This window comes from Pezoporus occidentalis, unplaced genomic scaffold (assembly GCF_034315485.1).
Source record: "Pezoporus occidentalis ecotype Australia unplaced genomic scaffold, CSIRO_AGI_Poc_V1 ctg40, whole genome shotgun sequence".
Classification (NCBI taxonomy): domain Eukaryota; kingdom Metazoa; phylum Chordata; class Aves; order Psittaciformes; family Psittacidae; genus Pezoporus; species Pezoporus occidentalis.
Window position 1 is genome coordinate 1,331,713 of NW_026915725.1, and position 15,768 is coordinate 1,347,480.

At 37.4% G+C, this 15,768-nt stretch overlaps 1 protein-coding gene across 2 annotated transcripts in view; it reads right to left on the minus strand.

Moving 5' to 3' along the window:
- The window catches only part of GPR158 (G protein-coupled receptor 158), a 194,448-nt gene that overhangs the window by 67,181 nt on the left and 111,499 nt on the right, over positions 1 to 15,768 (minus strand). For both annotated transcript variants that reach the window (XM_062633560.1, XM_062633559.1), the window contains exon 5: positions 14,472 to 14,540. In XM_062633560.1, the coding sequence (XP_062489544.1) occupies positions 14,472 to 14,540 (69 nt within the window). The remainder of the gene's footprint in view (positions 1 to 14,471; positions 14,541 to 15,768) is intronic.

Genomic DNA, 15,768 nt, shown 5'->3' on the forward strand with positions numbered 1-15,768 from the left:
GAACTTCTTTCTCCATTCTCCCTACCAAGCTGCTTGGAGTGTTGGATAAACAACTTTACAACAAAAAACAACATAAAAGCAGGACAAAGTCTTTAAGAGCTAAATAAACAGTTGTCACCAGAACTAAGAATGAGATGGGAAAGCGAAACCAAAATAACCAAACCCCAGGGGGGCAGGGAGAAACACAGCAATTTTTATTTTTTTTTTAAAGAGAAGTCAGGCTGGTACAATAGATAGAAAGGATAGAAAGGTGGATAAAACACCCAAGCAGGGAGACCCCATATCTGAGACTTCAAGACCCACAGTTAGATGATAAACTGGGAATACCAAAAAGGCCATGACCTTGTTTTTCTTCAAGGTTCTTGAACACTTACTATATATATCATAACTGCTTATGACTTCAAACAAACCCATGCAGGCAAATTTTGACAAGATTGCTTGTGACACCTCTCAGAAAAATGCAATACTTCAGACGGTCTGCGAGAATGAACCTAGCAGATTCTGTGTATTGTGCTACAAAATTTCATCTACTTTATGAAAGATACACATGGAGGGGGAAAAAGCCTTTCTTTAAACTTGCTTAGGTAACTGAAAAATCTCAAGAACGTCTGCCATGCTCTCTAGACCAACAGAACACTCAGACAAGATTTAGCTACAGGGACTTCTCTATCCTCTATTTCTTTTCCTCCTTTTCACTCTGAGTGGTTTCAACTTTTTTCTTTTCTCTGTACTCTACTCAAATTTCTTAATCAATTAAGATTAAACATTACTTTAGTTAGATCAAGGTTCCAAACTTTTTATGTTTGTTCGTTAAAAATAGCAGTGACTTTTCCAACTTTCTTTTCAATAATTCATTCTCTGACAACTTGTTTGTTTTATATCTGTGGCCTTGTCATTAATATGAAAACTCCATATGCTAATTATGGTATAAAGTCAGATTAGTTATCTACTATGAAATTAACTTCATGACTACAAGTTCTAGATCACCTCTGATGTCTGCTATACACACTGGAGAAACAGAAACGCATGCATTTTACAGTTGCATCATTTGATATGAAAGGCTTTTGATGCTATCAGGTTAGCCCATTTATAGACACTAGAGGAAATCCTGAGACACTAGAGGTTTCTTTTGCACCTGTTGTAAACACTGGTGGCACTTACCCTAAACAGAGGGGATATCCTCCCTGAGAAAGGGAGTGCTCCTTATTAACTCACAATCAACAGCAGTACCTGTAGCCTAGTAGCCTGGCTTGTCTTTTGGTTCCAGAAAAGTTACATAAAGAGCAGCTAAAAATTAAATTTGGATTTTTTTAAATATTCTTGGTGACATCTGAAATTGGCTGACACCTTGTTGTTATCAATGCTAAATCTATTAATCTTGCTTAAGACTTATACTGTAGGTAGAGTACGTTCCGATTCAGGTATATTCCAAAATTCCTGCGTCTTCACAAAATTGAGCATATAACTGTCTAACAGAGCCTTATGCTGAATTAATGGCTAATACACATACTCCTTAGGGTTTGGAAAGACTTGTTATGTCAGCATTTTGCCTTTTCTTCTTGTAGCAATGACTGGTGATTACTTGAACACAGAGTGCCTGCTACTACAGCAGTAACTTATTTGGATTATGATTTCCAAGACATAAATATGCCTCAAGGCTTGGAATGTAGATACAAGTTTAATAAATACAGAAATGAACCCAGTACACAGACTTTTACAGATGAGTTCTTTACAGATTTCAAGGCAATGCCATTAATAGACAGAAAAAATGATGAGCTGTCTCCATGGGCCTGGAAGCTCTGCCAGAGGCTCAAAACAGTATTTCAATGGTTCCGCATGCTATTGACTTTGGGTTAGGAGTGAGCTGAACATTGAGAACACTTGCTCTGTACCTCAATGCATTCTATATTTGAAAGAATTAGGCAGTTAACAAATTAAGTAAGATTAGTAGATCTAGCAACACACTACTGGAACACATAAAATTATTTTCAACTCTAACTAATGTGACAACTTGAGCACTTTGATTGACACGGGAGAAGAGATCTGAACACTAAACCATAGCTCGAAGGTTTAAAACCAATTGTTATATTATTTCCTATAGAAAAATCCCAAATTCAAAATAAAGATAAAACTCTAAACAAGATACAATACTGGAAAGAAAAGTGGAAAGAACTTCCTTATGTCAATAAAACTTTCTTTACTTTTCTTCCTGAATGTTATTATAGTCTACACAAGTACTGGCATAACAGCATATGCTATACAAAATGCCTGTTGGATACACATGTAACAGGTTGAAACATTCCTCTAACGAAAATGACCAAAAAAGTTTTGATAATACAGGAAAATTAGTATCAACATGCATTTCATCGGCGGAGGAGGAGTTAAACAAAAAACTATGCAGATTTCCCTTTATCAAAATTGTTTCTTCACCAAACTTTGTACACACACCATGAAGCAGAACCAAACCTCTTCGTGTAGTAATATGCTCTCAGCCAGCAGGTGCCCGCAGTGGTGATGTGCTGCTGCCCGAGTGGCAGCCAGCCACAACAGCAGCAGAGAGCAAGTCTTCCTCTGAGAAATTCATAACACAACTTTTCTCTGCCACAAAGCACCAAGATTTCAGCACACCCAAGGGACATGCTCCACCTCTGCAGCAGACCTGCCCATGTGCACCAGGACACACTCAAAATTAATCAGAATTCATTAGTATGTACACTATGACTATGCTTTGCATTTTGCAGTGGATCTGGCCCTTCAGATTACTTTTAAAACCAATGACCCCAACACTAATAAATTTTACAGGTATTCCAATGATTTCTTAGGCTCACTTTTACCTGCTTTTTGGCTTACTGCCTTTCTCACTACCTTTGAGTCAATCTCATACCGGATATATAAAGAAAAGATTTTCTATTGTCTGCAATATATAAGAGGAGAAGACGACAAGTAGTCCTTACTTGCCAAGGGGCCTAAGGCATGTAAATGAAGTTACATTAACTTCAAGACTTACACACTGCTGTTAGTCACAAAAACCTTGCCTAATCTTGCATGCATCTGCACCACCCTCCACCCAGCACTACCACTCCACACAAACAAACAGATCTAACTCATGCCAGTGCTGAACTATGGAACATCTAACTCCCTTCTGAGCCCTTGTTAGCTGTTGGCATGTAAGAGCAAGACGTGCTGGCAAGGCCAGACCAGGGAACTGGGCAACCTCACTCAAGCCATGGAGAAGCAATTTTAAATCCCTGTAAAGACCTGTATCTGTAATAGCATGCCAACTGTGAGGCAGCTGAACGATCTGAAGATGGCCTGTTCTCACCCAACACTAGCAGAACAGACTGTGAATGCAGTCCAAGTGGAATGCTTGACTGCATTCAACGGGACAGTCCGTACCTTACAAGTTCAGGTCAGACCCCTAAAATCAGACAAATCTGAGTTACAAATTCAGGGTTCCCTGACTATTCAGTAGAAGACTGAAGAATTCACTTGAGTAAAATTGGGACCTCTTCTGGTTCATGCTCCTTGACATTGCAAGCATTCCCACTATTCCTTTTGTGATCTTAAATCCTCCAGATTGAAACTTTCTAGTGGAAGTGATGTTTTTATTTACTATTGCCCGCTGCTTTCTTTACTATCTAATGTCTTGTCATGCAAGTGGGGTGCAGCTCCATAGAAATCAGTAGAGTAGTTCTAAAATACAGTCCACATGGGACCGGAATCAGGCTTTTTTCTGTTAGCTTTTTTATGGCTTAATCTTTTCAAGCCCAAATCAAATATTCTCAGGTCATTCTCATAGAATACCTATCATCTCTAGCAGTATAAAAACAGTTGCATGCTACCAACCCTTTGAGAAGATGAAAAATTCACCATCAAATATGTCCTTGCTCACATCTTTAATAAAATATTTTTAAACACTTTCATTGTTATTATTAGTAACAACCATTTGTAATGTGATTCCTACTCATTGATCAGGACCCTGCTGTGCACAGCTCAGCTATGCCAAACATCTCTGTACCAAAGACTTCATAATTAAAATATGAGATGAGAAACCGCACGTCAATACAGAGGAAGCACAAGGAAAGAATAAAAGATTTATCTTCTACAATTATGTAAGTGGTGGTTTAGGAAAGGAGAAGAGAGCTTGCAAGAAGTATTGAGAAATAACTGTATGCAAGCGAAGAACAAGCACCGAATGTACAATCTGTGGTTTTACAGGTGTTTTCTGTAACATGTAATCATGACAATGAGAGGAAAGTCAACACTATATCAAAGTACAAGATGTCACTTGTCTTGTTTTCATTTCTCTACTGTTAGCTGCTCAACTTTGGATTAATTTTCCTGCTGCTATATTTGACTTTAGCAGTGTTTTAATTCTCAGGGCAAAGCTCTCCATTTTGTTTTCTCACTAATATCCTTTCGTTTTTCTCCGCATATTGCTTTTACTAATTAAACAATATACAACAAGGTTTTAGAATCCCATCTTATTTAAAAGATTAACACCAAAGAATAATGAAAATTGTCGATGACTGAAATAATTTAATATAAATTTGAGAAATGATACACTATAAGAGAACTGTATAAACATGTTATTTTCTTCCACTTGCAACTTCTTGTGTGATGAAAAAATGTCTTATTTCATTATTTTCTATGGGGTTTTTGTCCATATAATCTTGGAATTACTTACTTTTTGGGTTTTTTGCTTTGAAATCCACCCACCCATTTCCAGTGAGAGTTTTGATTAAATTGATGTATTTCTCTCTTTACTTTTTTTCTTTTTCCCAAGAAAGTGCAGAACTGACTGAACTATACCATACTGCTACAGGAAATCTACTTTGGACTCATATTTCAAGGCCAGATCAGTACACAGATGCTATACATTGGCTATGTACAGGATAATTTTTAATAGTTTCCTCAAAACTTGTATATATTTGCAGATCTGTATTTAGTCCCACAAAGGCAGGGGATCTAGAAATCTAATAGTCTGTATAAAACTGTTTGCTGGAAATACTATTGCTTTTTCTATGTGGGCCTAATATACAGACTTGCATGCAATCAGGTTTGTATCACACCCGAAAAAGCTATTTGTTTGCTTTAGTGAACATCTTCTATTCCACCTCCAGTACCACTGTTATTTGAAGAACTGCTAAGAAGAAATACAGCATATATTATACACTAGTACTTGTTGATGTGCTTGGATAATTTTATATTGCAACTAATATTTTACGTTGTAAACATGTCTCTGCTTTCATTTGCATTACTCTTCCCAGCTCCTCTCTATAAGTGAAAAGCTAATTTCTTATTTGCATCAGGTAAGAATTGCTTTTGGGGTAAAAGTATTGATTTAAATCCCACTTATCCCAGAGTTTAGAAATGAGAAGTTTAAATGTACTACACAGTAATGAAACCTTTCCACTATCATTATTACAAATCTGTAAGATTTTTCCCGTGCAAAGTTTTCACTAGTTATCATAGCATTTTGCATGTAAACTGAGAACTGCTTAACAAAATCTAGCAGTCGGTATTAAAAGCTATAAAGTTATCATTCCCAGCATCTTCTCAGTTCTCAGAATATAGAACAACTGACTAAGGGCAGTCTGATCTCTGATGGATGAAGTCTCGCTTCTTAAGGATCTCTTCCAAAGCCATCAACTTTTTTCTTTCTCCACTGCAATGCATTGAATTTCTCATCCCTCCTAATCATTAATCATTAATCATCTTCCATGGTGTGACACTTTAAGTAGATGGTTAGGAAATACTAATGCATTCACATACATAAAAGAAGAGGGACTGAGAAGAAAAACTGAGTGCTGAAAAAAGCATGTTTCAACTCCTGTATTATTCACATTGAACAGGCTTTTAGATGGAGATTCTGTCTTTCCCTTTTCCTCTCTGTTGATGTACAGCACTCTGAAAAAATGTCATGGAAGTTGATAGGTAAGATATCCTGTTTTATCACTCAGCTGTACATTTTAAAACAGTCTGTGTCTTACCTTTAATATCTTAGCCTCATATTCCAAGGCATAGTGAGTTATCATACTGCTTGTGTCACTCTGACTGCACTAGCTTACAATTGCATTCAATTTCATATCAGAAACAGCTTGGTAATATCAGATTATCTAAGTCAAGTCTTCCTTAGGCATGAACTGCTCCTGCTTTCATTGTGCTTCAGCTTCTTCTTGATGCAGATAGCAATAACCCTGAACTAAAGAAGCAGGCAACAACTGAGTCAAACAAGTTCAGCAAGGTTTAACAACAAGGTTCAGGCTTTTCACTTGACTACAGTTGTTGCTCTGTGCATCTCAGGTATGAAAGCATGAATAAACAGCGAGAAAGCACATTTGGTGTAGAAAAAATATGAACATACCTTTCGTTTTTACTGAAAGACAACTGGGTAAGTGAAAACAAATGATGGAAATCTATCTCCTATCAACATGTAGTCTCTCAGGTGCTAAACTAACTAGTGAAAGTAAATCATTGATGTCAGGACTATGCTATACTGAGAATATGTCAAATGTTGAATACAACTCTTAATATTTTCCTTTCTGTCACAGGCTCATCTATAGTAGCAAAAACTCTTGTTACACTTTAATAAAAAATGTGGTGTATCGTTTTTCATCATTTTTCCTGTAAAAGTTCTATCACTTTTATATACCTAAGAGAGCTTTCTTCATGTGTTGATTTTTTCACAAACTTAAGTCACTGTCGTAAAATCTGAACATATTCTAAACCACTGTGCACAATGACCCAGTTCACCTGTTCAGTGGTCAATGTGATTATCAACGAATGTTCACTTAAGAAAAACATTTCTATCCTTTCCAGGTTATATGTCACTGAGATGCAACAAGAATTATATAAAATACAGTACATAATCATTCAGTAAGACTTTTTCCCTGTTTTGTTACTCTAATTCAGCAGAAATAATGGAGCCAAGTAAAGACTTTCACTGATCAGATTTTTTTTCTACCAGGGGCTGTTCAGTAATTCCTTGGCTTGCCTATGGCACTGCTGTGGTCTTCCACTCAAGTGCTAGCCAATCCTCTAATGGTTTAGCTTTAGAGAGTAGGACAAAGAGGATTAATTATTATAGCATGGTTCCAGGCATTAGTGAAGAGTATTAGCATGGAGCACTATTTTCCTCCATATGAATGTACCCATATTTCACCTGTTGGTAATTTTTGTGTGTCAATGCTTTCTATGATTAGAAAAGAGTCCCCCACAACTTCTACTTTTCAAATATAGCAGATTTTTAACTTGTGCACGTTATTACTCACACTATATCAAATGAAGTTTAAAAGTCCTGGTTAAATACAGTGCGCTGTTTCTCAGGATTGTGGTCTGGTTTTCTAATACTACTTTGAAAAGAAGATGTTAATTTAGGGTCTTCATCTATAAATTCTTATATATGCAAGGAAGTGTATTCATGTGAGTTACTTTAGTAGAATTGAGTAAAGACCACAAGATCTTGCCCTGCTCCCCTCAGCAGAAAGATTAATTTCATTGAATGAAAGGCTGACAAAACTGTACCACATACATCCCTGCGAGCCAGCAGTGCAAGACAGTCATTTAAAATAAAAAGGTCAGTGAAAACTAGATGTGGCAGTCAGTTCAGGTCACTGACTGTTGTCCTTTTTTCTCCAGCTCTAAGGCCCAGCATGCACACATACACTTGGCTATTCAATGAACCTAGATGCTGATGAATGTGTCCTTCAAACTCAGTTCTCAAAAAATCTTTTGGAGTAGCAAAAATAACACTGCTCTCCTACAGACCTCTACTGCACCTTTGCATCCAGGGATGGAGGAAATCAGGTTTTGTCTCAGTATCACAAGCAGTATCACAAGTATTAGTGTGGGAGTCCAAGAAATGAAAGAATAGTAACATCAGTACCCGTACCTTCACTGACCTATCTACAGCCTGTCATTTAGAAACCTTACTATATGTTCCAACAATATCACATATTTCATCATGGTTTAAAAACTACAACCATGTAACTTTATTTTGTGCCTGCACACTGCCCAGGTTTTTAAGACCCATCTGGATGAAGCCTTTAGTAACTTTGTCTTATGGCTAGTTTTATAATTGACCCTCCTTTGCACTGGAGGCCTCCTGAGGTCCCTTCCAGCTTGAGGCATCCTGTGAATACAGCACACAAACATACACAAACACACAGGACAATCTCCTCACCAAATTCTACCTTTATAAGTTCTTAGAATTTATTATGTCATAACTCTACTGAATTTCCAATAACCCAAACATTTGTCATACACACAGAGATATTGCTTTGAATGCAAACCCGAAACTATTAGTTTACTAGCTGCATGCTAACTTCAAAAAGTATCTTTGTCTGACAATGACACTGACTGAGAGAGACAAATTATTGCATAGTATGACAAGGGGCAATGGCTTTAATCTAATAGAGGGTAGATTTAGACTAGATATTAGGAAGTTCTTCACTATGCAGGTGCTAACACTGGCACATGTTGCCCAGAGAAGCTGTGGTTGCCCCATCCCTGGCAGTGTTCAAGGCCAGTCTGGATGAGGCTTTGAGCAACCTGCTCTAGTAGAAGGTGTCTCTGTCCATGGCCAAAAGGTTGGAACTAGATGACTGTTAAAGGTCCCTTCCAACCCAAATCATTCTATGATTCTATAACCTTCTGCCCAGTTCCCTCAATTCTTTTCCCAAGCAAGATATAAAATCCTGGCAACACAATTATTTATAATCTGCCTTATCCATTGGCTAACCCAAATAAAACAGAAAAACCCTTTTCTAGAGTACTAGGGAAATCTGTAGTGATTATTTCAGAGCAGACAGTTACACTGTGTCCTTGGACTTCAGTACCATGAACAGTACACTGAAGACATGCAGGTTCTTCAGCGACTGTGAAACAAAAACAATAAAATGACCAGTGCTTATTGTAAAAGCTTTAAAACCTATTTTATGAATAAAGAAGATGTAGTTACATACTGAAAAAGAATCAAGCTAAAACTTCTGGGGTATCAGAGCAGGCTTGCAGCACTAAATATTCTGGAAAAAAACAAATTTTTTCAATTGGCCTCAGTGAACATCAACATGTAAGAAATAATCAGTGGCTGAGCTCTTGCAATTCATCTTTTATAGGCACACTTGAGGGACAAATGCATAAAAGTATTATGCACTATTCCATTTTCACATTCATTAATGCCAAACCCAGAGGTTTTCAGTGACCTTCTTGCTTTGTTCAGGGCTGTGACTAATGGAGCTACCACAGCCTAATCCTCCCAATACTCAAGGCTCACTTCTTCCATGCTAATGTATGTACATTATGTACGCATGTAATGTATGATTATTTGAGAGCAAGAAGCCTACACCCACACCTAAGCCCCACTGCTCCCTACTTTCTATTCCTTCTCATATCACAGAAGGGGTAGGTAAGTCATTCTAGCTTGAGTATGAAAACGGGAGTAGCACAGTCCCAGAAACAGATCCTAACACCTATTACATGCAACAAGATGTCTGAGAACAGGGTTTATTCCGGGCTTTCCTACTGAACTGCCTTATGAGCATTAGGAAGTCAATGCACTGCCACTCAGAAGCTCCATTTCTCCGAAGTTATAGCTAGATAGCCACACTATAATTAGAGGTTTGGAAAAAGGGATAACAGTGAAGACAAGGAATTTGGATTCTTAAGCCAAAAAAAAAGAGAAGACTGAAGGGAAAAATCCCAATAGTCTTTAAAAATATACTCTGCTGCCTCTTAAACTAGTTCATCTTATGGTCTAACCTCACTGTTACAAAGATTCTCCTCCCACTTTGCTAATATAACTTTCACTTGCTGGAATTTAAACCCAGTACTTCTTATCTGCTATGTCAAGAACATGGAGAAATTATTCCCTTCCTCTTTGTTTCATGGTACTCACTAACTTTTATAACTGGCTGTGGAAAATATATAATACCACTGCATGAATTTTGGAGTGCATTTTGGAGTTTCAGTTAAAGTTGACTAGCACTGTGGAAAATTTTTAATATATCAGTTGCCTAGGGTGGAACTCATCACCAAACACCCCAGGCTTTCTTTATAGTCAATTAAGCCTTGGACATGATCCAAGTCTAAAACAAGTCATAAAAGACCCAGTTTCTTTTCAGTAGCTACTTGGTGAGCATACAACTGTTTCAGCTATGGATACCTATATAAGAAACACAGACTCACAGAAAAATTGCATTTGAAAGGATGCTCCAGATGTCATCTAGTCCAGCTACCTGCTCAAAGCAGATCAGGTCACTCAGAGCTGCGCCCAGCCAATTCCTGTTACCTCCAAGGATGAATACTCCACAAACTTGGAGAACCTGCTCCAGCATTTTACCACTCTCACAGTAAAAAAAACTGTTTTCTGGTATCTAAGCAGAATTTCCTATTTTCCTACTTGTTACCATTAAAGACATCTAAAATCCGCTGAGATTGGACTCCCAATGCAATTAACAGGCTACTCTTTCATAATATTGTGCTTGTGCTCACTTTATTCAATGGTCTTTGCCGCATGCAAAGAGTTTTCAAATCTGTGTTGTTGCAAGATGTATTTCAAACATTAGTAAGACAGGGAGTTAGGACAGGCTAGGAAAAAAAGGTTAGAAAAAAAACCTCAACAATAGTGAGTATTTCTGGAAAAGGAAAGTAATGAGAATCCTCCGATCACATGCCAAGTATAGAAGTTAAGAGGCTCCTCCGTAGACAGTCAGCTTTTGGCTCTCTGTTCAAAATCTAAGAACAAAGAAATATAAGCAAAATCAATTAGAAAGCCCACTGTTAATTTGGATGAAGTCCACTGATAATTGGAAAGACTAAATAAAGGGAAATCAGAGATGTTACTATGAGAACTAAAAAAAATGTACGAAATGAGTGCCTCAGAAATGACAGCTTCCCAGCAACTCCTGGGTAAAATCTATGCATTTATAATAGACAAAGCTCATCTGCCTGCTTATAATTCAGGAAAGATCCATGTGTTGTTATCAGTACAGCAAAATCTGAATAATAAGTTTTGGTGGAGACCATCATTTGCACTTCCCATTTGGTTACAAGGGCATTGTAACAGATGTTTTTCTCACCAAAAGCAGCTGGCTGGTGATATTATTTTTCAATTAATGATACTACACTATGAATAGATTACTGCATGTAGATATGAAAACAATGACGATTAGTGAAAGAAATTAAGCAATTAACAAAGTAGGTTTTGGTTTCTGTTTAATTGGAGGGTAAGGAAAGTCAAAGATGCAATAAAGCCCTTCTGGACGCACTGAAATTTGTATGCTGAAGGCTCTCAAAACAAACCAAGACAGACTGGATAAATGGCTCTAGAAAAAGCAAGAATTAGGGAAATGCAGAGAGAGAGTAAAGACGCAAAAGACAGCAGTGTTGAGAAAATGTATGGGGATTTTGCTTTTTAAATAAGAATGTAATTTTGCACTAAATCCTTAAAAGAACAGAGATTTGAGTTATTTAGAACTGAAATGCTGTCATTTTATCTCTTTACATTGTACATGCAATTACATGTAAATTACATGTAATTATATTACAGCTGTGTAATTCTGCACTTAGTTGAGTGTTAAAGTAAAGCTTTTTGGTTTTTACCCTTTTGAAGAGAAGACACAAAGAGAAAAACAGCCTTATGTTAAAGAACACTTTACTGTAGTGATGCTCGTACTGTAGTGATGCTCATACTGTAGTAATGCTCGTCTGGATCAAACTGCTGAACACCATTCTGTATTTTAACTTGCATTTCATGCTAGGTGTGGAAAACATAACCTAATGCAGGTTCATAAAAGGTGAGATCTGTATCAATTAGTCTTCAGTCTCTAAGTACTCCTCTATGGGAAAATGAAAACTAAATCAAATAGCTGAAATAACTGTACCTCTGTGCAAGTGTATCAGCAGAGATGCCATCTTTAACTACATCACTGAGTTACAGAATACTGCCAGCTCTTCTCAGAAACAAAAATATCAAATAACAGAAAGAAGTAACAAAAAGAATAAACAATGGATATGACCCAGGAAAAAGATGACCTGTTCTCCATGTATGTGTCTTAATAATCAACATGATAATTGATAATCTGTGCTATGCACCTTGCTATGAAAACCTGAGTGTGAATGTCAGCTGGTACAAATGAGACTCTCCATTTAGAGATCAGGTTTTCTTTCGTTCTTTCTCATGCCATCTTGCTCTGCATTGTGTTCCTTTTCCAGACAATGAGGAGGCAAGCACATTTAGATACTGCCCATGTACAGCAAAATGTCAAGAGTTCACATTCCAAGGACTCACACCTTGCAGAAACACAGGCTCCTCTCTCTTAAAGATTATGTAATAGACCTCTCTGGCTATGCTTTGCATCCTTCACACATTTATTGTTCCACTCCCCTGCCCTGGATCAGAGTTGATGAAATCTTCCTTGCAGTGCATTGAGGAAAGAGATGTTGAAATCCTGATATTTTGTATCAGTCCCAATCTTCTCCATTTTTTTACAAAACCATACTCTTGCAGTTGGTGAAATCAGGATTAATTTCTCTGTCTGAACAATTAAGATGAATTCCCAGTACCACACTCTCTACATCTCTCCCCTAACACCTTGAAAACAGAAACAACTTTTTTTCTGTGTTTCAGCCTGATCAGGAGTCACAGGCTGATCAGTTACTACCTATGTAATAAAGAAAGAGAGCCCCAGCAAAGAGTGTGGAAGCATAAAACTGCTGTAAGAGAGCAGTCAGGTTGTACACTTGCATGTTAGCGTCTAACAGAACGTGTTCTCAGTGGACAGTTTTATATTGTATGAGAATGAAAAGTGCAGAGAAGGATAAGCTCTAGTCAGAAATCCATATGCCAACTTGGAGACACACTAATCAGGAATTTTCAGCAAAAGATGCTCCCTCAGAATACACTAAATTGTCAGTACAAAAAAAGCAGGGGAATGTTTAAACATCAGTGAAAAGCTGAGGGGATGCTTTGGTTATCAAACCCCTCCCTCCCAGCCCCATTTCCTTTCCTCTCTTCTCCCTCTGCATTTAAATGTTGTGTGGAGGGCCATCTCTTGTCACCTGAAGCCTGAAGATAAGACAGCTACCAAAGGATGTCCTTTGTGAGACAGAGGACCAAGACAAAACCCAGGAAAGAAACTGAGGAATCACTGACAGGGGAGCAGACTGCAGACACAGCAAGAGCTATGATGAGGCTTCTGGCATCCTTCAGAATTGAGGAAGCCACTACAATGTCCCAGAGTTCGCTGGGAAAGCCACTACAAGGCCTCAGGGTTTTCTGGGAAAGCACAGAGGAGACAGCCATGAACAGGAAACCCCTCACGTTAACACTTTAAGTTGTGACTTTCTATAAATGTTTCATAGCGTTTCCACAAAGGCCGAGAAAGCAGTGTGCGGGCTTTCTGTTCTGCTCATTGGAAAAGAGTATGAAAGAAGCAATTGTGGAATAATATGGAAAACCCCAAAACTTTTCTTCCTGCCATCTGCAAAGTGAAAGATGAAAAACCACATAAAACTATCCTAGAAGTGCACACACTTTTTCTTCAGAACCTGAAAGGCACACACGATAAAAAAACACCCTGCATAAAAATTCCATTGGGGATTGTGTTTATTATGGTATTCTTCACACCTTGTTCTACCACAGTTTATCTGCTACTTGCTCTGCAACTGCTAAGGAGTTCTGTTTTCCAGCTAATTTCTCACTAACTAAATGATGGTCTGTGCAAGCACAGAGGATTCTGACTACTGAAGAAAACAGAATAGGAAAATAATCCAAAACTCCATTTTTGTTTTCTGTCTCCTGATCTGCATGCTATCAACTTCATTCAATGTACACTTTGGTGTCTTCCTTTATCTAGTCAATATATCGGTTTTATGTGGCAACTAACAAACTCATGTTTTCTGGGATTTTTGAAAAGAGAAAAGAATGATATTTCTATGACTTTTGTGATATATTCCTCACATGACTGTGAAATAATTTTTCTCCTACTTATAGCATAGGGATAACATCATTTTCCCAAATACGTGGTATTGCAGATCTCACATAGCTTCAGAAACACCAAAATCTATGCCAATAATACTCTGAAGTAATTACACTTTATACTACATTTCAGGGAAATACTTGGTATAATCAGTGTCTTCCTTTTACACACCTTACGTATTCTTCCCACAAGACAGTGTAGAGAGGTATCATCTTTCAAAGCAAAAACTCAGCTGAACCCGGAACACCTAAAAACTTCTAGGCAAAAAACACTGGAAAGTTCCTTAAACTAAAAATGGAGAATTATTATAAATATAGGAAAATGTTCCAGCGTTCTTAAGAATACTCACTGAACACAGCCCATTTTACAGTCAGATTAAACTAATCGTTACATAAATAGTTTTGACATTTATACGTTCACCAAGGTGATTCAATGTATTAAGATGTCAGCAAGGATGTAATTTTTCAAAAAAGCTATAGTTTGACTTACCGGGAAGTACAGAAGAAGTGATCCAAAAAGAATGGTTTCCAGCAGCACCAGCCCTGAAGCCCTGATACTCTAGAAGACAAAGAACAATGCAAAACATTAGAAAATTCTCTATGTCACATTTACATGCTGGGTTCTTTGCAGAAGGCACCTTCACTCCTGTCAGCATAACTCTTCCACAGTAATGCTTACTAAAGCACGGTATTTAGCTGTCTGTCATACTGGCATGCTCCATGTTCTTTAATTCACAGGCCCATTACAATGGTTGTGTTTTACAAAATCCAATTTACAAAATCATTCTTCCCTATGTTAGATACTATTCAACACACATTACCTGGATACCTTCTGAAACTGCTAAAATTGCTCTCAAGTGTGAAGAATTATGGATCGTGGGAATTACAGATATGAATTTGACTTCAGAATTTGTTCTGTACTATTTAAATACAAGGTTCCAAAGAACTCCTTTGAACATTTTGACTTATTTAATATTAATGACTAGGCTTCTACAAGAGATATGAATAATCTACAATTTTAATGAATACAGAGTGTGCTCTTAGATTGAAAGCACCCTTTATTCTTCCTGAGATTTTGTACAAAGATGTTGATTCAGACATTAACTTGTCAGGCTTGTAAAATACCATGCCATTTCCTCACTGATTCTAATTCAGTCTCTCCATCATTGTTTTCTTACATTTTAAAATTTCAAAAAGTCAATTCTTTTTCCTAATGCAATATATATTCCAATAAGTTTGATGATTTATGTATAGTGCAACTGCACCTTAAAGACAAAACATCAACACTGCTTCCCATTTCTTTAACCATCTCGTTCCCCTGAGATACTGTTTCATACACTGCTCTGGAAGAACACAGTTCTTTCCTGACTGAAAGCACTGCAGGCAGACAGGACAGCAGAAGCAGCTTTGCCAAGAATCTCTTAAAAAATCCCCTCCTTTTGCCTCACAAATTCCTCTTGTGTGCTGGAATTAATGCTTTGTGGTAATCTCTCTAACAGTTTTAGATGGGAGTAGTTTATCTTTCAGAACTAAGGCAAGCACTAGAAATATATATTGTCTATCAGAATGGATTTGCAGACAAACTTTTGGTGCCTTGGGATCCAGTTTCTGCTTGCTGGTAGAAATTGCTAGATAAAATGCAGTGTTTCAGTGAATCTAGAATCTTACTCCGGTTTCCTATGTCATCACTATTTTGTTTTAACTTGTCACTTTTAAAACATCTAAAGTACTGAACATAGGTTGAAAGACATGAAGAAAATTCTTAGGAAGCCTTTTTAGTATGAGAC